Raw genomic sequence first — 26,553 nt, 5'->3', positions numbered from 1 at the left:
TACATGCTAGCAGAAATTGTACGAAGTTTGTTTACTGGTCGTGGTGATCCGAGTAAATTGTGTAGCTGGATATCTTTACCGTGTTGCGATCTTAAACCCTTTTCAAGAGTCATATCTTCTTTGGAGAGCGAATAATCCCTTTTTAGAGAGCCAAAATGAATCATGATAAACTCCTTCGCGAAAACAACAGTCCTGTGACTAGGCTCAAATTGCATTGCACATAATTTGTATAAACTTTCAAGTTGTGTATTTTGCGGATATCTTCCAAGAATTTGCGACCCTTAACACAGTTTATGAAGAAATATTCAAGCTACATATTTTTATTGAATCAAGGCAAGAGTATTTTTTAAAAAGGACTCTCATTTAAAAGGGAAGATGCTGCATTCTATTTTGCTATTTATTTTGGTTTCATGCTCGTCTAGTTCATGTCATGCAACATGATTTTCTTTTGCAGTCAGACAGTTTTCTAAACGAATTGGTGATTGCTAATTAAGACTGCTAAATATATTTGAACTACTAGTGAAATAACTGGCTAAACTATCGTCAATGCAGATTTTCCTTAGGACTTGGCAAGAACATTGGTTCGTCAATAATTCCGCACAATTCCCTGCACAATCGAAGGTTTAATTCTCCCGCACAATGTGCCTCCAAATTCACAGATAATTTTTTTTCCTACACCCTACTAGAAAGCATCCAACTTGGAGGTAAGGTATTTAAGTCAAGTTACCGAAAGTCTTACAACATTGGAGATCGACATATTTTGCGCGGTGCAAGAAACAAGTCACATGTTTTTAATGAGCTACGAGTCCAAAAATGTTTTCATATTTAGCTCGTTTTATTGCAATATGATTTGTTTTACTGCAATGTTCTAAATAATAACGGTAGTAGCCACATACCGTCATTGACGGCCTATTTTTTGCCAGTGTTTTCGTAGATTGAATTCATACCGCAATCGGCTCAGTTAATTGTCATCTCACGAGAATGTTTTGAGCGTGAACTTTGCTTAACTGGCTGGCTTTCAAGCAATATAATTCGTGGACCGACCCTTTCTGAAAATGATCGACCTCATTGTATGTTAGATGAACGTATAAGGTGCGATTCTTGCCAAAACTTCCTTCACAAAATACGGCATTCTGTCACGAAGAGCGAGCAATGTCATGTTTCTCGTCCCCAGTTTCCATGGTCTACGCATGGAACGCCTGGGACCATGACCCTCCTTTTGGCGACCAAAACGCTTGCATTTTAAGATTTGGGCTTTCCTATGGAAGCCCGAGTAAAAAGAATGAGATAAAAAGCTGTTTTACTTTTAAGATATAGAGAAAAACTATTTTTGATTCTCATTAACTCCTTATGGCGCGTCGACACCTAATTAAAATTCACTGCCAGTTGTCATGTGTAATGCAAATTGCAGTGTGATATTTCATTTGTGCACGCAAACTGTTCTCGATCTGGTTGTTTCATTGCAAGTTAGCTTCTGTTCTTGTCAGATTTTCTTTATGTCAAGACGAAAATGCACGAAAACCCACAGGTTCGGCGTTGAACAAGATCTTTGGCACTGAGTTGAGCGACCATGGGTTGCACTGTAACCAAGAGCAATAGTTGAGGGAAGTTGTAGACACTAGTCCCGCCAAAGAAGCTGAAGATCAAACGACAACAAGTGCTAGTTGCACGAAATTGCTAGAGAATGGATGCAATTCCGAAACTTCCGCAATGAGAGAGTCAAGGGCAGATGTAGATGTAGATGATGTAGACCTCGAGATTTCCTCTTTTTGGCTTCATGAGACATGGTTTCAAAAAATGTCTGGAGAGCGAAGAAGCCTAAACTTGAGCAACATAACACCAATGCCACTGCCAAAATCTTCTAAGTAAAAGAAATTGTAGCAGTTTAAATACAAACCTGTTGGAAGTTTGTCGTTTCTTGGATGATTTCACTGGGATGGGTTTCTGTGCCAGAATTGTAGATGTCTGTTATTTCAAGTTGTCATAAGCCATCTGTCAGTGCAGAGGAGATTTTTAAACACCTTACCATACCAATCTCACAAAAGGATTTTTGTCTTTTTCTCAATGAAATAAAACTGCATGTAAGGAGGAACATTTTTAGTTCGTTTATGTGTCTCTTCTGACGGAATTGGCTGAAAATTGGCAGGTAGGTTCCAGGATACCTCCTTTGAAAATGGGTCTCAGGCTTTGGTTAATTTCGCTTCTGTTTCAAGGTTATGGCCTCTTTAGTAGAAGGAAATGTCCGCATTGAAAATATCAAACTTTAGGAAGGTGTAAAAAGAAAAACAAAACACCAAACCACATCTGGAAAATTGCTGTCACCCTTTTTGAGGGTGATCTGTGAGAAAACATTTCTGATGTTAATTGTGTCGCTCTGATAATTCACACGCAGAAACGAACCAGGCTAACCAAAGCCATGTTTCTGGGTATTTCTTTTAATATCACTGCAAAATGATTGTATTCTATAACTATTAAGCTTTCAGAAAATGTACAGGTTGATGGGGTTTTCTTTCAAAGGGCCAGCATAAGAGCGCGATTTCCAAACACTCTCAATCCACCTTCCATGATACCTTAACAAAGGCACACTGCTATGCTACTCAAGATTTATACTAAAACTCGATACAAACACAGAGAACACGTTTTCTATTTCCTTTAGAAAACACCTCGATGAAAAAAAGGAAAACAACTTGTTCACTTTGGTTATCAAAATGTAAATTCTCTCTGCTTGTACCATCATTACGTCAACAGCTTGTGCTAGTTCTGTGTTTCTATCAAGTTATAGAAACAAGAGTTTTAGCCAATCAGCACACTTATTTTCTTAGGACTGTTTTCTAAATAGATTTAGGGAAGCCTAAAAGCGGAGCTCCTGGGCCGGGTCGTTCAAAGCCTTATTAAAGGAGGTCACTCCAAAAACCATGTTTTTTTTCCCATCACCAATAAAAAGTTCACATTGAGTTGAGTTACTCACCGTTGTGTTAGCTTCTGAAGTGGATGCGATCCTAACAAAAAAGAAGTGAAAAGTTCGACACCGGGAGCCGCCATTTTGAAAGGATCTTGAAGGCCAGGCCACATATCCGTGACGTCATTCCGTGCAAGAATGTGTTTGTTTCTTTGAGCTTTAGTATGGCTGAGCTTGAAGCCAGAACGTGCTAGTGATTCTGGGGATGATAATAATCAAGTTGAATGGAACGATTGGTTGGAAAATGCTCTGTGGTGTACTTGTGAGAGATAAGCAACCATGCCGACGCAATGAGAATGTGTTTGCTGCCGAGAACAGCCGGAGTAGGTCACCAAAATGGAAGGTACAGTTGCAGTGGATGCAGTTAGCAGAAGAGGAAGTTTATTTATAATTGTATATTGCTCTCAGAATTGAATTGGTGGCTTAAATAAATCCCCAGTATAATGTTTTTGATCTGATTTGTCTCCATTTTTATTTTACTGGTGGTTCAATGCGGAGGGAGTTCTGGTATCACAGAAACTGATGAGTTTTCAATGGGGTGTTTAAATCGGGCGAATGCTTTTCACTTCACAAGTCTGTGTTTTTACTTATAAAATTTGGATACTTTTTGCCCCTGCTCGTACATGTTTGCCAGGTTTCTTTACACTCATGGACTATGTGGACTCTTCTGAAATAGGCAGTGACTTTACATGTAATATGCCAAGTGAAATCGACATCTTTGATGTGAAATGTGAAATTGACGACATTCCTTATCATTACTTAAGATTTTTTGTGAGAATTGTAATTTGTATTGTTGGAAAGCTAAGCATATGCAATAGATTTTGGATAAAAGAAAAAAGTATATGCAACTTTTACATGCGTAAACATTAGCTGATGAAGGAAAATTCACTCTGCTAGTGTGTTTATCCCTATCGCATGTGTCGTGTTTACTCGCCTCGTTACTTGACAAAGCATGCAGTAAAATTAAAGCTTCATTTTTTACTGTAGATTTGCTTTCATTAGCAGCTGTAATTCCCCAAAATGATGTGAATGCAAAAAAACTGTCCTTAACCCTTTGAATACCAAGCTTTTGCCAAAAAATACCGTTTTTAGCTGTTTAGTCAGGTTTTTTAGCTGCCATGATGCTAAATAAGCCTAAGTTGTGCTAAAAAAGCTTTTTTTGCTAAAAGGAGAGCTTTTTCGAGGATTAGGTACGAAATTGAGCAAAACTTCAATTTCGGGCATGCGCATAAGCCAAAATTTGGACTTTTTTTTTTTTTTTTTTTGCCATTAACTGTTCTCAATTTTGTTTGTTGGCCCTTTCCTTTCTGTTTTTCTCTGCCCTTTTACACTTGCTACCTTTTGCATTGTATGTTCTTTCTGGCTGCAGTGAAAAGTTGGACGTTAATTACGGGCAAAGCCTAGAAATGGACCTTGATCAATTATAGGTGTTGTGGACCATTTTACCACCATTTTTGCACCAAAACTGATAACCTTGTTTTTTGATTTGCGACGTCGGAATGTCGTCGATATCTAAACCTGACCATTGTGCGGAAAGGGCTAGCCTAGCACTACTATCAGCTTATCAAGAATATCTGATGACATTTAAATTGATGACGTGACAAGTAGTACAAAGAGCACGACCATTAATTACGCATATATGCGTAGTTGGTATTCAAAGGATTAATTAATGATTAATCGTGTTGATAAAATTGAAAACAAATTGTAACACTTTTCAGACAAAATATTATTTACATGCGGATATCGGATTTCGCTATAGCATGACTTGTTATTGGTAATTGTCAGTATGCAGATAGGACTGATGTACAGTTTACCACTTCTTCCGATGTATTCCAAATCAAATTGGACAGCATTTAAAAATATGTAAGTATTTTAATTCATCCCTGGTTGTGAAGGCAGATTATTAAACTCGTTCTGATTTTGGCCCACACAAGAGATTTATAAAGCAAAAAAATACTTTTTTGATAAAAGAAAACCGTACCGGGTTTGTCTGACTTGTAATTTTAAAGAAATCTGCAGGGCATTTGAAGTTCCCACGGTACCCTAAGAAATTTAATAAATCACTTCCAAAAAATGCATGCAGTCGCTATGCATCAATGAACGCGAAAACACGAAAACACTGAAACCCTAGTGCCAGTCTACGAAATATAATGAATTAAAGCTTGTTACATGGAAGCTTTTTGTATAAATACTGGTAAAACTGGTAAATGAAGAAAAGAGTTTCATTCAGCCATTTTCCCTGTTGTTATAGAAAAAAAAAGCAGTAAACTGATTATACATAAAACTGACCTGTGATTCATGCTGTTTTAGCATTTTTTTCGTGAAAATATATTGTCTGAAGGGTCAAAAATTTTTGGCAACTAAAATACTTGTGCTGGTGACTAAACCTGAAAACTTAGGGGCGGGCTTGCCCCAAGGTTTTTTCTTGAAATTTGAGCCCTGTAGTCCAGCAAGGAGCTTCAATTTCTTGCGCAGAGATAATATTTACCCAATCAAGTCAACAACAGTTCTGCCGGGCAAAAATATTTTTAGAAATGAAAAGTATAACTGATAGCTACTTCTTTTTGTTCCTTGCGATGTGCCATTCGCTTGCAATACATGCCCTTACAAGGGCCTACTGTTGAAAAATTGTCGGAAAGCATTTTTCTTCAATGACCTCCTTCTTTTGTTTCCAGCCACAAGTTCAAATCGGTATTGAGTTTTGAAACAGTCATCTGTGAAGTGCTCGTTGCACACATACGCATTTTCGAGTTTTTTTGGCATGAATCTCTCATCCCGACGTAGCTGTTCGAACCACTTCTTTGGCAATTTTTTGTTCTTTTTAGGCAAGTTAAGGAAAGTAACTCCTCTTTCCCTATCCTTTTTGGTTCCGGTTTTACAACCTGGGCCGAATTTTTTAGCTCAACTGAATTTAGAACAGAAAAGAAGAGCTTTAGCCTTTGAGCTTTGCGCCTATTCGGACGGAATGACGTCACGGATATGTGGCCTGGCCTTCAAGATCCTTTCAAAATGGTGGCTCCCGGTGTCGAACTTTTCACTTCTTTTTGATTGGGATCGCATCCACTCCAGGAGCTAAAACAACGGTGAGTAACTCAACTCAATGTGAACTTTCTATTGGTGATGGAAAAAAATACATGGTTTCTGGAGTGACCTACTCCTTAAGCTAACTGAGGATAAATCAGAATTTTGATTAAGTTTTGAACTTTGTGGTGAGGTTTTCTGCTTATGTTGTTTGGACTTCTGTTTTGAGTTTGGATAATCTTTCAAACTACACAAAGCAAAAGCAGTGAAAAACATTTGTATACAAGAAGAATTTATACCTTGGTTACCGTATTTTCCCGTGTATAAGTCGACCTTTCAAGACCTAAAAATCAGTCCAAAAATTCGCCCTCGACTTATACATGGGTCAAAACTTGAGATCCAAGCGCCAGTCAAATAATTAGCATAATAATTGTCTTTCAATGTTAACAAACATGTGATAAGCGGCAGCACAGTTTACAACATACGTTCGCTTAGCGATCTGTCTCTCCATATCAGAGCTTCAAGTTAAAATGCATCAACATTTATTCGTTAAATTTTAACCTGGATCTTGTAGACACTCACTGGCTCAATTTTGTCATAAAGAACCAATATTTTTCCTTTAAATAAAGCTGTGGTAAAGCCGCTCGGAGAAAATATCTTTCACGCTTGGAACTTCTCTGCTTGGTAACCTGGCAGGATACGAGTGCGAGGACTTCTGTACCAGTACTTGACCGATTTCAAGGCTTGACTACCAAGTTCCCAACACACGCTTTGCACTTTGTTTATGGCGTCGTTCTGAAAGTCGTGAGCTTCCTTGATGTTTTGCCTGTCTTATAAAGCCACTTTTAATCTCTTCACACTTAAAAAGGCTTGTTTGAAATCCTTACGTTTGATTTTTGTGAGCATTTTACAAAAATTATCATCGAAAAGTCTGCATGCACATGTGTTGCTAAACTGGGTATAACGCTCGTATACGTGCCATAATAAGCTTTAAAACTGCGCATTGAAACATGCTGTGATTTGTTTACATATCTGTGGTAGCTGAAAGATAATTTTAAGAAATACAAGATAAGTTTTCCAAGAAATTCTTACCTGGAAATTAAGAAAATCTAGTTTTTGGCCTCAAAAATTGGGGGTCGACTTATACACGGGATCGACTAATACACGGGTAAATACGGTAACTTTTAATCCTGGGTTAGCGTTAACCAGCTTTGGAACAACTTGGCCCTGATTACAAGTTAACCTGACATGAACCTGCGATCCAATCGAAAACCAGCACTTGGTCAGCGGTCAATTTTTGACCTCAACGAGCTCTAAACTTGAGCCCGCAATATTGTCACATGATACTGGTCAGTGGATACCTTCTTTTGACAGGTGTCAATTGTCCATAACAGGGATGTGCAATATCAGAGAAGTAGGTTATAAACCAAGGCTACATGTCTCTGTCAACCTATTGGCTGGAGTATGGTGTCCATGTTGCGTGACTCTGCCGTTGTCATCGTCGTGCGTACACACCCACAAGCAATACCGCTAGCCATGATAACCATGACAAAATCAACTCACAGGTTTCATTTTCTTTCTGAAATGAGTGTGGGGCTCCACTTGGCAGCCCTGCTATGATGGTCTTGTTTTTATGACACCCAATTGAAAGCTGTTCTAATTTGTTAACTGACTTCATGCTTTAAAAGCTAGAGTCAAGGAACAGTGTAGAGGACTTAAATGGCTTCCTTAGTAACTATCCTCAAACATTTGGTTAAACCTATTTTATGTGCATTAAATCTCTTTCTTGCATGTATATTTTGTTTTCCACAGCTTGTCGGCAATCTGTTCATATTCATATGTGCCAACATAACAGGCGTTTTTACGAAGTATCCAACAGAGATTTCTCAGCGTCGAGCTTTTCTAGAAACTAGAAGATGCATAGAATCACGGTTGACCATTATGAAAGAAAACCAGAACCAGGTACTGTATGTTTGCATAACATGCTTTAGTATCACCTAACTAGTGGACTAATGCAAATCCTGCATTTTAATTAGCTACTCTACGAGAGGACTATTAGTAGTAGTCCTCAAGTAACGAAATTGGCGCAATCGAGCGTGATGCTCTCTTTCATTTTATTCCGAAATAAATATTTCTTCAACTTGCATTTGCTACCTGTATTATTGCCTTTTCTCAGTGTCCGACTAATTGGGTGATACTAAAACAATTAGACCCTCTGCTCTCAAGGGCCATGGGTCAATAGCCCATTCGGTTTCGCCTTATGGGCTATTGACCTGAGCCCTTGCAGGCTACGGGTCTAATTGTTAAATAGTCAGGCCAGGCGGGGTGTTACATGTGAAATAGAGCAGCCTTAGTCAGTGTCTAAAAATAATTAAGCTCTCTGTACTTGTCTTAGTCCCCCTGACAGCATGAAGTATAGTAGACTGCAATTATCTCTATTTATATTCTTATTCACCCCGCTCAACCGAATATAAAACATTTATCATGTATTAAACAACCACTTGTGGGGTGTATTAACACAAGACACAAGAATGCGAGCAGTAGTTTAGACAAACCTAAGAAAATATGTGACCCTCCATGGGAAAATGGATAAAAAGGTGATGACACAGGAATGTATGCGATGACATGGCACGCTAAGCATGACATATGACACGGATGGGCGCAAATGAAATAAGCAGAACATTAAGTGTCACAGTAGCTTTGTTTGGCACGGTTTTACACGTTGAAGCTTTTGTTCAATTAAATGTGTTGATGTCACGCTAAGAGTGGGATATAACATGGCAAAAGCATGCGATATGACACGGTATTGCTCTGGAAAGGAATAATTGAAAGATCGTGCATAACAATCTTATTATCGGACCAAAAGCGCATTCGCATCAACTGACTGAGTTACCGGGAAGTTGTTGATGTGAAAAATAGTAGTATATAGGGAGTTTAATGAATGCCGTTCCGCAGAGGAAGGAGTATTTCCGTTTTTACAACCCCCCGCTTTAATTCAGAAGCTTGCAAACTTGCTTCGGTTAAACCAGGGGGTTGTAAAAACGGGAAATACTCCTTCCTCTGCGAATCAGTATTCATTAAACTCCCTATATACTACTTACAACAAGGGGGAAGGGGAGGGATACCTATTAGATAGAAACAACCCCGCCGTTATACCGCCTGAACACCGGCAACGTTTTGAGGAACAAACAAGTGTGCGTGGTTGATGCGTGGCGGGAAAGAAAACTGTGGAAAGAGCTGTGTCGGCACTTATTGCAGGAAGCACAACTATCAACTGAAGAAAGGGATGAAAATTCCTGCCCATGACGTGGCTGTGGAGTTGGGGTTTTGTGCGATTACCGTCTTTGCATTTCATGCGGCACTAGCACGCTTAAACACCGACTTATTCGCAAACGCAAAAAGGCAAAGAAAAATTTTGAACTTGTTTTGTTCGAGCTCAAGTCAACCCAATTAGAGAGATGAACACCTTCCATCATACAAGTTGATAATGTCTTCTGTTAACCAAAACATTGAAGAAAGACTGGAAGAAGAACTCGCAAAAATCGATCCAGCAACGTTGCAGTATTTAGAGCAACTACTCGCAGAAAATGCGCCAGCTGTTAGAAAGGTTGTTCAGAACGTGCTGGATGAACCTATTTCCCAAGAAACGGAGAAGTGTTTGCAAAAACCTTTACGTCCAAAAGCTTACCAACCAAGACCCCCTCCCAGGCAAAGAAAAACAAGAAAAACACAAGAGCTCCTGAGGGAATACGACCCTTTTCCTGCGCAGAACATCCGAACAGTGACAGACTACCAGAACGAGATTCTGGACCTGTTCGATAATGCAACGCATGAGGGGGAAGAGAGTAAAGGGCGGTGTTATATTCGATGGTGCTTCATCAGAAGTCTGGAAAAAGACCTAACAACAAACTTTATGGAAAAAATTCGAGAAAATGTTGTCACATCCTTTTACCTGAGGCATGTTGTCTCGTATCAGTTGTGCAACATTGAAGATGAAACGGTGATACTGTACTACACAAACCATGGCTCGCCTTGGATAAACAACCTGGCAGAGGCAGAAGAATGGATTAGCCGCCAGGAAACATGACGCATTGAGCTTGAAGGCGTTACAAGGCCGAATACAAAGTGGGTGTTTGAAAGCTTTTTCAACGTTGACCTGAAGGTTGTGATTGACAGGCAGCTGTTGGTGGGAACAGGCCCGTTACCTGACTGGCTGCGCAACCTTGCATGAGGGAGGAGAGGACCAATGGTGGCGTTGGATACCTATAAAGACGACCTGTGTCTATGGCGTTGCATCGCGGTGCACTGAGGAGCGCGTGTACATCGAAGCACAAAAGAAGCCAGAAACTTGGCCCAGAGTTTCTACAAACTCGAAACCATACCTGCAAACTTCGCAAAAATGTCTCTAGATGAGTTGGACAAAGTTGAAACCCATCTGAATCAGGGCACCGCTGTCTCAGCTTCGTTCGGAATACGTGTCTATGAGCCGGAGCGCAGAGAAGATGGAGAAGTGGTATGGTATCTCAGAAGAAATGCGAATCCCAAGCTGACAAACATTCTGACAATCGGAATTTATCAAGGGCACGCCTTTGTGATAAAAGACATCGCAAAGGTGGCAAAAACCTATGAATGCGGGCATTGCCGTCAGAGATTCACACAAGCAGGCAATCTCAAATGGCATTTCCAAACCTGCAGTGCAGGAAAAACGGTAATCGATTGCCCTGGTGGAAAAGTCGAAGCCCAGCAGACAGCTTTCGAGAAAGCGATGTACCCAAACAGCACAGCATCCAGACAAGCGCTGCTGTGGTTTGAGTGAGAAGCGAAGAAACGGGGTATCCACATTCATCACGCAAGATGCGGGCACGGGGGGGAGAGATGGCGCACGAAAGCGGAATAATGAAGAGCTTGCCTGTCAACGGGTACAACCAAAAACGAGGACGGTGTTCCAATACCACGGCTGCCCCTTCCACGGATACCCAAAATGTTTCCTGCGCTATCACGAACAAATGATTATCAATAACGGTAAAACACCTGAAGAATTGTACCAAGCCACGCTGAACCGTACAACATTTCTGCGGGAGAGTGGTTACGAAGTAATTGAGGCATGGTCTTGCGAAGTTGGGCATCTTAAGGGGGAACTTCCGAGGACGGAAACGAAAACTTACCCGCATGCTATCTTGTACGATTTCGAGGCGTATGGCGATAATAATCATTGGAAGGAGCTGACGCCCGCGCTCATGATAGAAAACGCGCATGTGCCAATTTCGGTGAGCGTTGGCGACACCCTTGAAAGAGAGCCCACCCACATATGCAAAAGAGACCCCGTTGAGTTGGTCCACAAGTTTATGGAAGAGCTGGAGAGACGCGGAAAAAACATCCGGGCCCAGGTACGAGCGGAGTTTGTGCCAGAAGACGCGCACCTGTTGCCAAAAGCGCAGCGACAAAAAATCGATGAATGGTGCAACCAGGTTCCTGGCTTAGGGTTCAACTCAGGAAGATACGATCTGAATCTGATCAAAAACCACTTTGCAGGCCGCCTTGCCAAAACATCACCCAAAGTCAGAGTGGCAAAAAACGGGAACAAAAACATGTTCTTTCTCACTTGGGGATCCCGTTTCCTCGATATCATCAATTACCTTGGGCCGGGAATGAGCTACGAGAAATGGGTGAAAGCCTACGAATGCAAGACAGTGAAATTGTGGTTTCCATACGAATGGTTTGACACCCCTGAAAAGCTTGATTTCCCTGGGCAAACAAAATACGAGGACTGGTATTCGAAGCTAAAGGGCAGATACATTCTCATGCGGGATGAATGGGAGGGGTGTTAGCGGTTGTTCAAAGAAAAGGGCATGCGCACCTTCGCAGACTGGCTGCGTTACTACAACAATCTCGATGTGGCTCCCAGCCTTGAGGCTCTGGAAAAGATGAGAAACTTCTACACTGAGAAGGGAATCAACATTCTGAAAGACGCTGTCAGCATCCCGGGTGTGAGTTTGCATTACTTGCTCCGGGGAGCGGTTGAGCGTGGCACGGAGCTTTACAGCCCGGGCAAAGAAGCGTATGAGATGCTGAAAGAAGCTGTTGTTGCAATTTCCGGCGAGCGGCTCGAAGACATTGTCCGGCCAGAGCTGAAGCAAAAATTCAAGGCGGAAAAAAATCAGTGGCTGGCTTGGGACAAGTGGAGCAGCCGGACTCCAGGCCTCTTCAAACTTGAGTTCGAGGGCAGCCGGATGATCGTGCTCTGCTCGAAGTGCTATTATGCCGACGAAGGAGAGGGTGAAAAAAAGAAGTTTAGCATGAAGGGGATGTTGAAGAAGCAGAACGAGCTGATGTGGCAGCGTTTTAAGGAAGCGCTGGAAGGCAGCAAAGATATGGCAACCAACAGAGGTTTCAGGATGCGGGACGGGCAGATGGTCACTTATGAGCAGCAGAAGCTGGGGCTGGGCGAGTATTATGACAAGCAGTGGGTGCTGCCCTATGGGATACATACCTAACCAATCGAATTTCACCTTTAGTTCACGTCAGCCGGAGGAAGAGTAGTGTTTGGAGGGACAACAAGCAGTTCTTCACACACGAAGCTGTGCTTGGGACCGTCGCGCAAATAGTAGAGAACGGGTTGATCCGGTTTGGTGAAAGACCTTTCAATGTTGTAAACTTTCAAAGACCAGATTGGATCCGTGGCCCTTTTTACACCGCCTTCAAGCTCGCCGGGCTGGTAGAGATAACGAACTTGGACAAGAGAGGGGAGTATTTTTTCGTTTTTTCCAACATGCCTTGAATAAGGTGTGGAGTGCCTTGCGTAAACAGATTTTTCTTTGATTGCAATGGCGGGTTTCTTGCCGATAAGGCGTGTTACCTCGTTGTTCAAAGCTCAAAAAACTTCTGGAAGTCTTTTCACCCAGGCAGTGGACCGCTGGCCCTCAGGGAGTAGCATTTCCATGGCGTACTGGTGTCCGAACAAGCTCTCAGCCAGGGTGCAGTTGAAACGTTCAACAATGGCCTGGTCGCGGTGAATGCCAACGCGCCTGCGCCGGATGTATGTGTTGTGCTTTTCCATCTCTTTTGTGACAGCGCCCATGAATTCGTGCCTGGGGTCAACCTGCAGCATTTGAGGCCATTTCAGAGGCGAGCGCTTGTAAATCTTCTGGAAGGCCAGGGCAACCTCATCAGAATTTTTCGAAGCCAGGGGTTCGGCCTCTTTGTAGCAGCTGGCCACGTCGACAACGGTCAGCGCGTATTTGAAAACTTTGCGGCCACGAGGGAGATTGTTGTGCGGCAGAAAAAGAAGGTCCGCCTGGTGGACCGTGTTGGGTGTGGGAACGTCGAATTTCGGCTGAGGAATTCGCTTCAGCGTGGGTAGAAATATCTGCCAGAGCGCTTGCCTGATCAGCCACTTTTTTGTGGTTTCTTCAGGTACCTTGGCGGCTTCGGCTAATTTTTTTATCGCGGAGATACCTATCCAGTAGCCCCCGGGGCCATAGTATATCCTTGCGAGTTTGTTGTCCATAGCGCTAATATAAGTAAGGAGTAAAAATAGTTTAAAGGAACCGGAAGGCTGTGTTGCCCAGAGCGAGTGCCCCGGCGCCCACGAACATGAGTTCACCATTTTTCTACTGCTTGCTTGGTTGATAGAAATCTGAGAACTTGGGCTCTTTGGGGGGTGCCATCTGTTCGTCAGGATGCGCCTGGTTGTAGAGTTTGAAGGCATAGTCCGTGTTGGTGAAGTTCTGCTTGGCCTCCGCCTTTATTTGCGTGTTGGTCGCAATCCAGTCGAGAAGATGGGTGTGGACGTGCGTGTATTTGGCGTAAGCAGCATTGTAAGCCTCGAGAACTTTGTCATGGCGCTTTTTTTCTTCAAGTGCAGCTTTGTCGCCCCCACCAAGCGCCCTCGCCAGATAATTGCCTCTGATAAAAGCCGTGGTGTTCAACACAGCCCCGCCAACCATAAGCGCGATGCTCGCCATTGTGCTATATAGCAGTCTTTTTTTCAAATAATTTTTAACTGTCCTTGGGTACTGTTTGCTGTTTGTTGCATAAGTATTTGATGTAATCAGCTTGGTACGCCTCGAAAGCTTTATCAAAGCGCACTTTTTCTTGGATCGCAGCTTTGTAGATAGAGGCAGCTAACGACATATTTGTTATTACGATGGAAAAATTGTCAGGCCCATTATCACCAATAAGCTTGATGCAGTTGTGAAGGTATCTGAGGCAAACGTCTCTGTGCTCCTCGAAAGCTTTATGAAAGTGCAATCTTTCTTCAAACACGTCTTTGTAGCTACTACCGCTGGACATCAACATATTGTTGACCTTGAAACAAAAAGCTGCAGGCCCATTGTATGTATCAATGATGCTCTGCATGTTATTTGTATATAGGATATTTTTTCAAATCATAATTTCAAACGCTGTCGGGAAGGATTTTTTGGTCCTTGAGGTACTTTTTGAGCGCAATGCTGCCCGCCATGACGGCGGTGAACTGCATGTAATTCATCGCACTGCTGCTGGGATCAGAAGTGAAATTCTCTTTCACAACCTTTTTTGCGGCCCAGCCGATGCCAGTGGCCAAGCCAGTGAGAGTAGCAGCGTCAATGACAGTCTTGACAAGCTTGTTGTCTGACATGGTGCGTTTGATATAAGGAAAATAACAAAATTTTAAAACAAAATTAATTTATATATATCACTTCTTCTTCTTCTTCTTCGTTTTATTCTTTTATTCTTCTTATTTCTTCATCTTTTTCTTTTATTCTTCTTTCCATTTCTCTTTTCATTGCCTGTTCTGCGGACGTTTCAAAAAATGTTTCGTTGGTAAGATACATCATTTTTTTGAAAGCCTTTACGGTAAAGTCGCACCATAATAGCGCAATGCCACCAACTGCGGCTGAAGAGATTAGCATCTGTACAATGTTAGGTTTTGGCATCGTGATATATTTTACACTCAAAAGTTTAAATCATTTTTTAAAATCCTTTTGGCTGTGTCGTGCGTGTAGGTTCTGGCTCAACACGTGCGGGCTCAGGCGCGGGCACTGGGGTTTTTTTGTCGAGTACGGCCTTGAGCTCTTCCCGTTTGTAATAAATCCCGACCAGTGAAATGACTATGCTGGCAACAGCAAGCCATTGGCCTCTTTGGCTTTTCCTGTAGACACCAGCACGGCCAGCTGCTCGTGAAGAGCAGGAATGTCAGGTCTGGGGGCGGTTGGAACCATGCCACCTGATGGACCACTCGACGGCTTGGGCTCTGTTTGAAGAAGGTTCATAACTTCTTCTAACGTGGCCTCTTCTTCAGCCATTGTTCAGGCTATATTCAACTTTCATTTTTTTATTCAAAATACTTTACCCCGTAGGGGTGGCGAAGCGCGAACACAAGATAAGAGAACTTTCGCTCTTTCAGCTTTGAAACCAGACCTTTGTACTCATCCTGAGAGAGTTAGCCGGCGTAATCATCGAAGATGGCTTTCGTGGTCTTGGCCGAGGGGGTGTAAAAGAGAACGATCGCCGCCACGTTCTCCTGGAAGGAAGCTGTTATGCCGGTCATCTTCTGGGTCAGCATCCAAACGCTGATGCCCATATGTCGAGCAGAAAATGCAAGATTCACCAGCTCGCCTGAACGACCTTTCACGTCTTTGGAGGCCGCGCAGTCATCAAGGATTATGAGCGTGTTGGCGCCCTCGAAAATCCATCTCATGAGCTTCAACCATTTTTCCTTGTAGACTATCACATCCATTCTTGGATCACTTTCACCAATTCTGTGGTAGGTCTTGTTGTGCGCAAATGTTGGGCAGATTAGAACGATGTAGTCGAACTTGAAGCGGAAAGGGCCGTAGATCTGGTCCACCATGAACCTCGATTTGCCTGAATTAGTCGGCCCCACAATGAGAGCGTTGAAGGGTATCTTGTTTGGGTCCATGTTCATATTAAAACTGTACAGATTCCAGCTGTCTGTCCATAATGTTGAACTGGGAGTCGGAGATTACGAATACATGGCATTTCACGTCACCTGAACCTTCGGCTTTACGCTCAATTTCCAGTTGGACCCCGTCTGTACTGTTCACAATGCGCTTTCCAGTTCCTTGCATCGACTGATCCGCCATGGTGCACATGTTGATCACAAGCCCGAACTTATCATCAGTGTAAAACTTTGTCGCATTCATGTGCTCGGTTTTATTTTGGTCTTTCACAAAGAATCGGTGGGCCTCTTCCCACATGTCCTTGCCTTCGATGCCATTGTTGAAAAGCATGTTGGGCACGCCGTTGACCATGACGCTGACTTTCGTCAGATCCGGGAGGATGAATTTTTCTGAATCTCTGTTGCCCGCTGTGTGGCTCTACAAACAGGAGGAGGAGGGCTTTTAGTGACCTTCTTTGGGCGTTGACTTTGATGTTGATCCTCTTGTCAGTGCCTCTTTTGAAAGACACCTCTTTGTCATGCATCACGTGGTCGTAAGTGAACTCTTTGCCGCTGGAGTAAACGCTGTGTGCCTCATCTGCCAGAGTTTTGCTGTGGATGATTTCGTACTTGAGCTGGATGTTGGTCAGTTTGTATTTCAGCTGGGTTGTGTCGGAGCCTCTGACCACATGTATAGCTTCAGCAAGTTTTACATTGAACGTGAGGTTGTTGTAAAGGGCCTGGGGGTAGAAAACACTGTGGTTGGTTAAAATCTGATGGTCAAGCCTGATCCGGTACTTGCTTCCGTATACCTCGTTCAGCTTGTTTTCAGTGTCGACGCCCGAGGTTTTCTTGTCTCCCGTGCCTGAGCGGATCTTGCATAGATCCTTGCTCTGAATCCCTTCGCGGAGCATGCCATCTCGTTCTTCCTGCAAAAGGAAAAGGTCTTCGAAAGTTTTGTAGATGTCATAGCCAACCGTGTCTTGCAGGATAGTGCCTGCAAACTTCACGACCAGCCTGTCAACAAGCGCCTGCGTGATGTTCTGGACAAGGAAGTTGTTGGCGTGCCCTCCAGAAAGGTCGATGTCAAAGCGAAGAGCTAGCGAGCCCGGCACCAGAACCTCGTTCTTGTTCAGCTTGGGCACGGAAACATACAGCTTATCCCCGGGGTTGGCTTCAGAGCGGATAAAGGTGATTCGCTTGGCCGCGTGCTCAGCCTGCATGGCGTGTAATGTCTTTTCGTTGTACGTTGGGCGAAGGTTCTCTGGCACTGACATTGTGTATTAATACACTGGCGATTTTTTTCTAATTTAAAAAATAACAGGCTTGCAATATATTGCTATGGCGGAAGGCGGCGGCGAATTTGGTTACGAAGACCCGGACCTTGACAATCGAGTTGACCACGATGATGACGATTATGAGGAACAAGAGGTTGAGAGAACCCAACCTTTTGAGCCAGGCGTGGCATCCACTCCCTACCAACCTGGCGCCCCCTACCACGTGGGTGAACAAATGGAAATGCATACTATGCAGCACGAGCAGTCAGGCCTGCCCGACACTTCTTATCAGCGTAGCTTGAAAGAACACCTTCAATCAGTGATCTTCAAAAAGAAAGCTATTTGCAGCAAAAACTCAAAAAAGCTGTAGATACAATAAAAAGCAAATTCCCTAAAGCAAACTTTGAAAAAATCACAATTAGAAGAGGCACTGGAAAAAATGAGGGAAAAATTGTTGCTGTGGGGGCAAAAAAGGGTGAGTACAAGATTCTAAAAGATGATGAGTCGGGCTTAATGAAAAGTTTTTTAGACAGCTTCAAAGATAAACTTGGGCCGAGGGCTGAAGAAATTGTAGCCAAAGACCGTGACACCATCAGAGAACAATGCCAAAGACTGAGTGAGACAGAGATCCAACTACAACAGGCGGAAACACTCTCTTCGTAAAGAGAAGAAGAAAAGAAAGAAGTGGAAGCTCTGAGATGTAAAATCGAGAAAACTGATGCTCAGATTGATGCCATTCAGGATAAACAAGGTTCGAATCTTGAAAGTGAAGCAGAGCTGTGCAGGCTGAAAGAACTGAAAAAGAACTATCAAACCGATCTTGAAAACAAGAAAAAAGAATTGGACTCGCTTACAAAAAAAGCAAGAAACAGAGAAAAAGAACAAGCCAAGGTTGACAGACTCAGGGCCAGCCTTGCAGCAAAAGAAAGTGAAACAAACGCCATGGAAGAAAGGCTAAACCAAACAAAACCGCTGGATGACCTGAAAGAGCAGGAAAGCGAGCTGCAGCGCCAAAACAAGGAAGACCAGGCAATCATCCAAGATGAGAATGCCTCGCCCTCCGACAAAGAAGCCACAGCAGGCAGAGTGGCAGAAAGAAACGAGGAGATCGCGTGTTTGCAAACTCAGATTGCGGAAAGGGAAAGGGGGCGGCCTCTCTTGGAAAGGGTCAAAGAGATCTTCAAAAAAAATGGTGTGACATTGACTGCTATTCTTATCGCCGCGGGGGTCACGATAGGGTCTGTCATCGGAGCCCTCACAAGAGGTTTGAAAGCCACCGGCAAGGCTGTGGGAAATGGGTTAAAAGATATAGGTGCGAAACTTGGTTCTCTGCTGCCCGGGCTGATTGGCTCGATTGTGAGCTTTCTTTTCAAAGCTGCAGGCCAAGCCATCGGGTTTCTGGCTGAGCACACCTGGCTGCTTATTCTTGCCGTGGTGGCCTTTTTGTTCGAAAAATATCTTAAGAAGCAGCGTTAACTTTACCGCCAAGCCATGAACAGCAAAGCCGAGAATCCTACTACGCCAACAATGACAGCTGTTTTGTTTACTTCGTGTTGCGGTGTTTTGTCTGGAGCCATTGGCTCTATTTTTTGCACCGTTGGCTGTGCTTGCTGAGTTTCGGGCGAAGCTGATTTCCTTGATTCGGCTGTTGTGGCTTTGTGTATCGGGTTTGAAGGATGGCTGTTGGGTGGGTTAATTTTTGACGGGCCGCCTGCCATTAGTTTGAGAGCAGCTTTTTTTGTCTCCGGGTTTACCTCGTTGTTGACCCCTAGTTTCATCCCGGAGACCGCCTGTTTCAGCTTGTTGTTGTAACCGACCGTGCTTGCGGTGTTGATTATCATTTGCGTGGGCATAAGCCAGGCCAGGGGGCTACAGCAAGATTGAGCCTGACCTTCGCTTGATCTACCGCGAGCTGGTACCTTTGCACGCTCTTGGCCAGGTCGGGCTGACTGATAGCATTTTCCATCAGCACCAGGAACTCGCTCTGGGCTTCTTTCGCCCGGCTACCAGAGCCGAGAATGCTGCTGCGGACGTTGACTTGCGCGCCTAGGACGCAATAAACGAAAGCCTCGATTGACTGGTTGATTCTAGATAACCCCACCTGCGTCAAACCGGATGCTGTGTTTGGCGCGAACCAGTCATACTGGGCCACAGTATCAGGTTCAATGAAAGAAAGCAGATTTCCTTTGCTTGCTGCACCGCCTTCATCACTGAATTTATAGAACCCTCCTGGATAAGCGGTTCCTGTTTTCAACGGCCCGTGCCCTGTCACGCCAATGTATACACTTCCCAAGCCGTGGTTTTTCCTTTGTGTGAAGCGAAAATCGCTCGAGGGGTCTATGCCGAACTCATCGCATAGCCTTTTGTACGAAGCAACGTCATAATGATTGTTCATTTGGCTGAACGTCGGGTCTCTGGGCAAAGCGCTTATGCTCTGAATACCTCCTAGCTGGTACAAAATGTGCCTGACCGTGAAATACATGTGGAAGATATAAAAAGCTCTTATCTGTGGGGGGGGAGATTCATCCCACTGTGAAAGATTTCGCAAGAAACTCCGCAACCTTGTGTCGTGCAGAAAACTGCAAAGTTGAGCTGTTGCGGCCAATATTTCATGTCAGGCCCCCCTAACCAGTGTTTTGATTCGGTTCCAGAAGTATGCCTGAGTTTGATTTCTTGAAATGTTTCTCTGAATTTTGTTGTGAAATATTGGTCAGGCGTGACGTAGATTTTGATTTCGGCGTTGAATATTTTCTTCAAGCTTGGCGCTTTACCCTCGAAAGGTACAGCGGGGATTGCCAAAGAAACTTTTGAACCAAGTTGCGACAATTGGTAAGGAAAACCCCCGCTGTCTCCCAAACCTAGCGCTTCTTTCATTTCTGCGCTCCAATACCGCCTGTCTGAACCGAAGACACTTTGAAATGAGCCTTCGCTTTCTTTGAAAAACACCTCTGCGGTTGCGTTATTTTTCTCGTCGATGCTTTCTTGTGAAACGAACCGGCTTTTTTCTGCTTTTGGAAAGTGGTTTAAAAAATTTGTCCACACCTTTTTCTTAGCGGCATCCGCTTTTTTCACAAACTCAGGATCTTTCCACAAATTCGCCATCTTATTTGGACACAATTTTGTTTGTTAAATATAAAATGGTTGTTCTTACTATTGTCACACAACAGAACGGAGAGACCATCTATTTTGAAGAGCCGATACCGAAAGTACATTTCATGAAACTCATATCTTGTAGTTTATTCAACAGCTGGGACACTTTGAAAAAGGAAGGTTCAGCCACCTTGGGGGATAAAGACAAAGATAGAGCTTTATCAGTTAGTAAATTACTCCCAGGGCATTATAGTTTAGAAAGATTGGCAAAAGAAATAGACGGTCTGTTCGCCAAATATCAATATAAAGAGTTGCAAACAGCAAGAAACCAACCTGTTGGCCAGCTTGTAATCAGAAATTTTGGGGCTGGGGCAAAACCAATTGAACTTGATCGCGATTTGGCCAATTTGCTTGGTATTGGGCGAAAGTCGTCGCTTATAACCTTTGTAAAACGGCTTACATATCCAACGACATATTTCATTCATTGTGATTTGATCGACACAGAGCAGAATCTGTTCAATGGCAAAAAGACAGATGTCTTAGCCCTGTTTGATGTGAAAGGGAAGCCTTATGAAAAGGTGAGCTACCATGGTTCTCCGCAACAGGTTTTGCGAGACTGCTCTACAGGCGAGTTTATAAATAGCATCACTATTAGCGTCAAAGATGAAAATGGTAAACTCTTTGATTTCAAGGGCTTCCCGCTTCTTTTTGAATTAGAGTTAAATTAAATTTCTTTATATACACAATGTCTTCGGCAAATCTGTTACCTCCAAGCGTGCCGCCTGCTGAGAATGAAAGAAGAATCTATCCAAGCCTTCCTGAACGACAAATGCCGAGAATTTCCGGCTAACTGAGATAAGTAAAATTGAAAAAGAAATGTCTGCTAAGGTTGAGCATTACAGGTTTGTGTTGAAAAAATATAAAAAAGCCCGGAAAGCAATTCACTATTCCATGGTTGGCCTTTGTGCTGTCATGGCAGCTCTGTCTTCTGGGGCTGTTGCAACATCACTCACTGGTGTTGGAATTGTTATCGGCACGCCTGTTGCTGGGATAGCAGCTTTATCTGGCGCAGTTTCCACTGGCCTGTCCGTTGTCAACAAGAAACTTGAACGCAAAGTTAATAAGCACTCGAGAATCCATTCTCTGGCTATTGCAAAACATGACTCGATAAACATCTCTGTCTCACAAGCTCTGAATGATAATCGTGTTTCTGACATGGAGTTTCAACTGATCACATGTGAAATGCAGAAATATCACCATTTTAAAGAGACTTTACGCTCAAACTTTGCGCAAAAACAAACAAATCCAATCCAGCCAGATATTGAAAAAATAAGAAACCAGGTTTGGGAAGAATATAGAAAAAAACTTGCGGAATACAGCACAAATTTGAACTAAATTTTGAGCGAAAACTATCTCTAAGTCTTATTAAAAACAGATGATTGTGTCACACAAAAGGGCAAAAGCCCTGTCAGGGGGTGCTCATTGGCTGTTCTTGCCTAGCCCCGGCTAGGACTTTCCCGCTGCTGACAAGGTGGCTGTCGATTCCCATTTTACCTCTGGGAACAAGGTTTGAGATCCCAAGGGACCTCTGAGCACCCCCCAGTCTCCACTGGGCCAGGGCGGGTTCACCCGGGGTTGTCGCCGTGGACGGCCTCACCCCATACCCCTGACAAACACCTGTACGTGCCGTATCAGGAATCAGAGGGGGCCAGCCTCACATCCAAAAGCACCTTCATTTGCTCGCTGATAAATATAATAATTCTGCAAGCTTATATATTGATCCAGTCGCCTCTCCTATCACTTGTGGTGTTGCTTCTCTGTCCTTTGCCTAAATTTCACAGGTTTTCACACATACGCATGCGCTTTCAGGTGGCAAGATGATATCATGCTTGAGCTATATTTAGAGATTGGCTGAATAAATTATATCACAACAGTACTTCTGAAGGCCAAAGTGATTGTGCTTTTCCATGCGATTTGCTTTATTTTCATGGAACTTTCTGCACCCGTTTGGCTAAAAGAGTCCAGACAGATAACATATCAAGTCGTTGAAGCCATGCGAGAAGCAGAGAAGACTTAAACAGGCTCCATTGAGTCCCTTGTTCAAGGAATATTTCATGTTACGATCGATTGAACGCTGCGATCAAATCTTGCTATTTTCTCGTTTCCTCCTGCTCGCTTCACTTCGGCAGCTTCTGTGGTGAAAAAATAACTTACAGCGCATTGACTGAGTGTATTTTTTTGTAAATTCTGTTCTGGTTTGTTTTTTTCCGGCCCAAACAAAGAAATCTTGAGTTGTCCTCCATGTTTTTCAGTACTGCTCGTCCAAGGGCCTGGGGAATATTTGGTTCCAGTCTTCTGAGAAAAACGTCACGCAACTCACAGATTTCAAAACAAAACTTTTGCTCCGAACGAAGGTTAATATCGTTGCCGCTCAGTAAAATTTCTGAAAGATTTCGGCGTAGTCGTTCTTGTCATATATGGGGTAGCCGAGATAGTGTTTTTCTCAATTTTTATAACACTCGTAACAGAGTTCTTTTAGGCCACAGGCGTCGCATTTACGACAAAACATGACCATTACAATTCTTGAGCGTTTTTCGCAGAAGGGTGCCTCTTCAATCTCGTCATGTACCTCATCCCAGCCCATTGCCTTTCTTTCTCTTATTTTTATCGCGAGATACTCCTTGTAAATTATCTCACGAAGTTCTGGAGGGAGGTTTTGAATTGCCTCGGAAAGTTGACAGTTGTTTGATCGGCCATGCATCAACCACGCACACTTGTTTGTTCCTCGAAACATTGCCGGTGTTCGGGCGGTATAACGGCGGGGTTGTTTCTATCTAATAGGTATCCCTCCCCTTCCCCCTTGTTGTAAGTAGTATATAGGGAGTTTAATGAATACTGTTTCGCAGAGGAAGGAGTATTTCCCGTTTTTACAACCCCCTGGTTTAACCGAAGCGAGTTTGCGAGCTTCGGAATTAAAGCTGGTGGTTGTAAAAACGGGAAATACTCCTTCCTCTGCGGAACGGTATTCATTAAACTCCCTATATACTACTAAAATAAAGATATTTCATTAAACAATGTATAGAAAACTACAATCATTGTTATCTTGCAGAGGAAACTGTTCATAAAAGTGAATACAAGTAACTTACCAGTGTGAAGCCTTAACCTTACGTCCTTGGATTGCTCTTAAACTCGAGGCTGAACATCATTGTTTATTTAAAGTACCCTTGAGTGTCACAGTTTTATTATTAATCAGAACAAATTTGTTGATGCATAAATTATTTTCGATAAACAACACACAATACCTTATACTCTACGAATGTGTTTCGCGGTTCAGCTTGGTTCAGCTTTGTGTGACCTATTATGGATCAAGCGTAAAGTGAAATCAAGTGACATTTTGTGGACATTTGATTCCTAATTTGGTCATGAATTTAGTGCTCGACAAAATGGATGTTCACCTCTGGTTGATTTAAACTAAGGTGAAATTTAGATGGGAAAGAGCAGTGACATTATTTTTCCCATGTTACCAAAACATTATCATGGCTCTGGAGGTTTTCTTTTTACTACTGAAGCAAAAGCATATTGCTACAAACAGTGATTGTTAGTGATTTGCCAAGATAAGTGCTTGAATCGTGGTGTCACGGCCTTTACCTTACATGTATCGCAGTGGTACTTTTGGGCATGGCAAATTTCATCCTCATGAAGAATAGACATGTTGTTTACTTTGAATGTTATGCATGATGTTGATGTTGCATTTTTGACGCTGCTGCCCAGGAGCAGTTTCATTTGTGGTAAAAAGTGAAAGTTGTGTTATGCTCAAGTGCCTACAAGTTGTCTTGCTATGTCAATTTTGTCAAAATTGTTTGGATATTCACACAGATACAATTCGGGGAAGGATGAAAATTGTTTCGCTCACGAAAAACTAATATTGGTTGTAAAATATATGTAACTGAAGATTGTTAAAAGTGCTAATGAACAAAACATGACAGCATGCATGCAGAACAGATTTCAATGATTGACGGCCTTGATGATACACAAAAAGTTTGTGAAGGTGGACATTTCATGGAATGGTTGGTAAGTTGAATCTCAAACAGCGTAATGGACTGTGCGTTTGGACACAGTGTGCCATTTCACTCGCTTAAAATCGTGCCACGCTTGCTTAGCATGTCATTTTACTTGCTGCTTTCTGTAATTTTGGCATGCTTCTTTGTTAGAATGAACATGCTCCTTTGTTTTCACCATGCAATATGAAGCAAAAGAAAATTTTAATGAGCCATGCATTGTGACACACTGCTAGCGTGTTAAAGGAATTTTCTTTTGTCTACCGTGTTAAAATAGCATGCCTTTGTCATCACCTTTTCACCTGTTTTCCTGTGAAGGTTTATGCAACTTTGGACCTTAAACAGGGTCTTTTATAGCTAGACAGAGCCTATGGCTCAAACCAATGAAAAAACCTGTACCATGGCAAGGCTGGATGCTAAGTAATATGTACTAGGACATAGAGGTAGGATTCACTACTTTAATCTCTAAATACAGCCAAAAGAAAGTATAACTAGACATTATTACATCATACTATCACAACATGCTTAGCTAGAGGCCATCCAAGGGCAACAACACAAAGAATACAAAGGTATGTTCATGTACTAAGTTGCTACATTGTTTCAACCTTGAACTCCTTACAAGTCACAATATGTCACAGCATATCACAGCATTGCCCTTTAAAATAACCCCCAAAGCCCACCGTGCTAGCGGTGTCATTAAAGAGTTCTATCTTTGGTGAGGGGGTGACTTGTGTCCAGGAGAAAGGAATGCCCATTCCACCCGGTAAGGAAGAGTGACCATATATCAAGGTCCTTAAAAAATTCTTTGTTAGGATAGATATGTTGAAAGCGATTGGACACCTCCCTTGTAAGGTTTATGACATGTAAAAAAAAAATTGGCCCTGGGACAAACACCCTACTGGCAAATTGGAGGGTGCCTATGAGGGATTGCAACTCGACCAACCGCACAGAGGGACAGCGCTTAAGGGATGGTACATTAAAGCAAAGTAGATCACCCAATTTGATCAATTTTAAACTAATCAGTGTGTGGTCAGGGGCATCTTCAGGATTGCATAGTTCAGATCATGGAACAACATAAACTTATGGAAAGCCATGTTGCTAGTACAGTACAACAGTGTTTAAAATTTATTTCTACTGTAAACACTGGCAGATAAGCCGCACATGCAGGTAAGCTGCACCCCGAGTTTGGCAACTCAAATTTCGCAAAAAGGTTTTTGGAAAGAAATCAAAATAATTCATAAGTGGAGTCTCAAGAAAGATTCTTTTCATGTACATTTCTTGATTTATTGAATATAAACCCATGTAAACTCACTAGTTAACATTGAAAACAGAGAATATGTCAAACTGAACCCTTGTGTTCTTGCAGCTAAGCCTCTGCCCAATTTTTAAGGAAAATTTTGAGTAAAAAGGTGCGGGTTATCCACTGGTGTTTACGGTACTTGATAATCATAACATTTGTAATTACAGTGCAATCCAGATCTCTCGAACCCTCATTTTTGCGATCCTTCCGATAACTCGAACCAAAAGTTGTTCCCTCTCCTCAGTCAAACACTGTAATTTTACTCCCGATTTCTCAAATTCTCTGATTTTTTGAACCCAGTTTCGTTTCCCTTGGAGTTTCGAAAAACTGGGATTCCACTGTATGTTAACAACCAAATGTTGAGAATGAAATACCTCCACCTCCAAGTGAAAAGCATTTGTAATCAATTAAACTTTAAAGGCTGGTTTAGACTGAGTTACCCTGAGTTGAAGAAAAAAATTGAGGCAATAAAACAATGTGGATTTTGTATATGTCATTTTCAATTCACAAGTTTGTTTAATGATCCTTTAATTTACTTAGTAAAAGAAACCCTAATTGTAATGGACTTCTAAAAAACATTTGTTTTGTACATTTATGTTCAAGTAACGTTTTCTTATTCATTTTGACTTGAAAATGACGTTGAGTAAACGTTGAAACGCCGTCGCTTTTTAGAGTTTTTAACAGTGATGGTTTTAACTTTTGTCTTGTTGCAATGTTTTATAGTTAAATTATTGACAAAGCCTATTCTTTTATGTATGTTAAAAATTTGTTGGATAATTTTTTTTGTTCTAATTAGAGCAATTTCTTTGATTAGTACTCTAGTTTCATATGAAACCAAAACTTATTTCACTTCTCTCATCTGCCATCTCTTATCCATCCCAAAGTGCATCGCACGTTTGCAATGCAGTCTGGAACAGATTAGGGATTGTGGATGAATGGCTGATATAGGGTGAACCAGCTGCAGTTTT

At 42.5% G+C, this 26,553-nt stretch overlaps 2 protein-coding genes and 2 pseudogenes across 3 annotated transcripts in view; 3 read left to right on the top strand and 1 right to left on the bottom strand.

The window, feature by feature from the left end:
* The window catches only part of LOC149115467 (uncharacterized), a 309,029-nt gene that overhangs the window by 71,445 nt on the left and 211,031 nt on the right, over window positions 1–26,553 (top strand). The window lies entirely within an intron of this gene.
* The window catches only part of LOC110050848 (adenylate cyclase type 5-like), a 205,222-nt gene that overhangs the window by 6,651 nt on the left and 172,018 nt on the right, over window positions 1–26,553 (top strand). The window contains exon 2 of the mRNA XM_089284950.1: window positions 7,793–7,942. Coding sequence (XP_089141076.1) covers window positions 7,793–7,942 — 150 coding nt within the window. The remainder of the gene's footprint in view (window positions 1–7,792; window positions 7,943–26,553) is intronic.
* On the bottom strand, window positions 15,889–17,137 carry LOC149115477 (uncharacterized; annotated as a pseudogene).
* On the top strand, window positions 17,202–21,531 carry LOC149115476 (uncharacterized; annotated as a pseudogene).

Source organism: Orbicella faveolata, unplaced genomic scaffold, assembly GCF_042242905.1.
Source record: "Orbicella faveolata isolate gen_17 unplaced genomic scaffold, um_ofav_v1 contig_13, whole genome shotgun sequence".
NCBI lineage: Eukaryota > Metazoa > Cnidaria > Anthozoa > Scleractinia > Merulinidae > Orbicella > Orbicella faveolata.
Note: the sequence above shows the minus strand (reverse complement) of the source record. Positions and strands in the feature narration are given on the sequence as shown.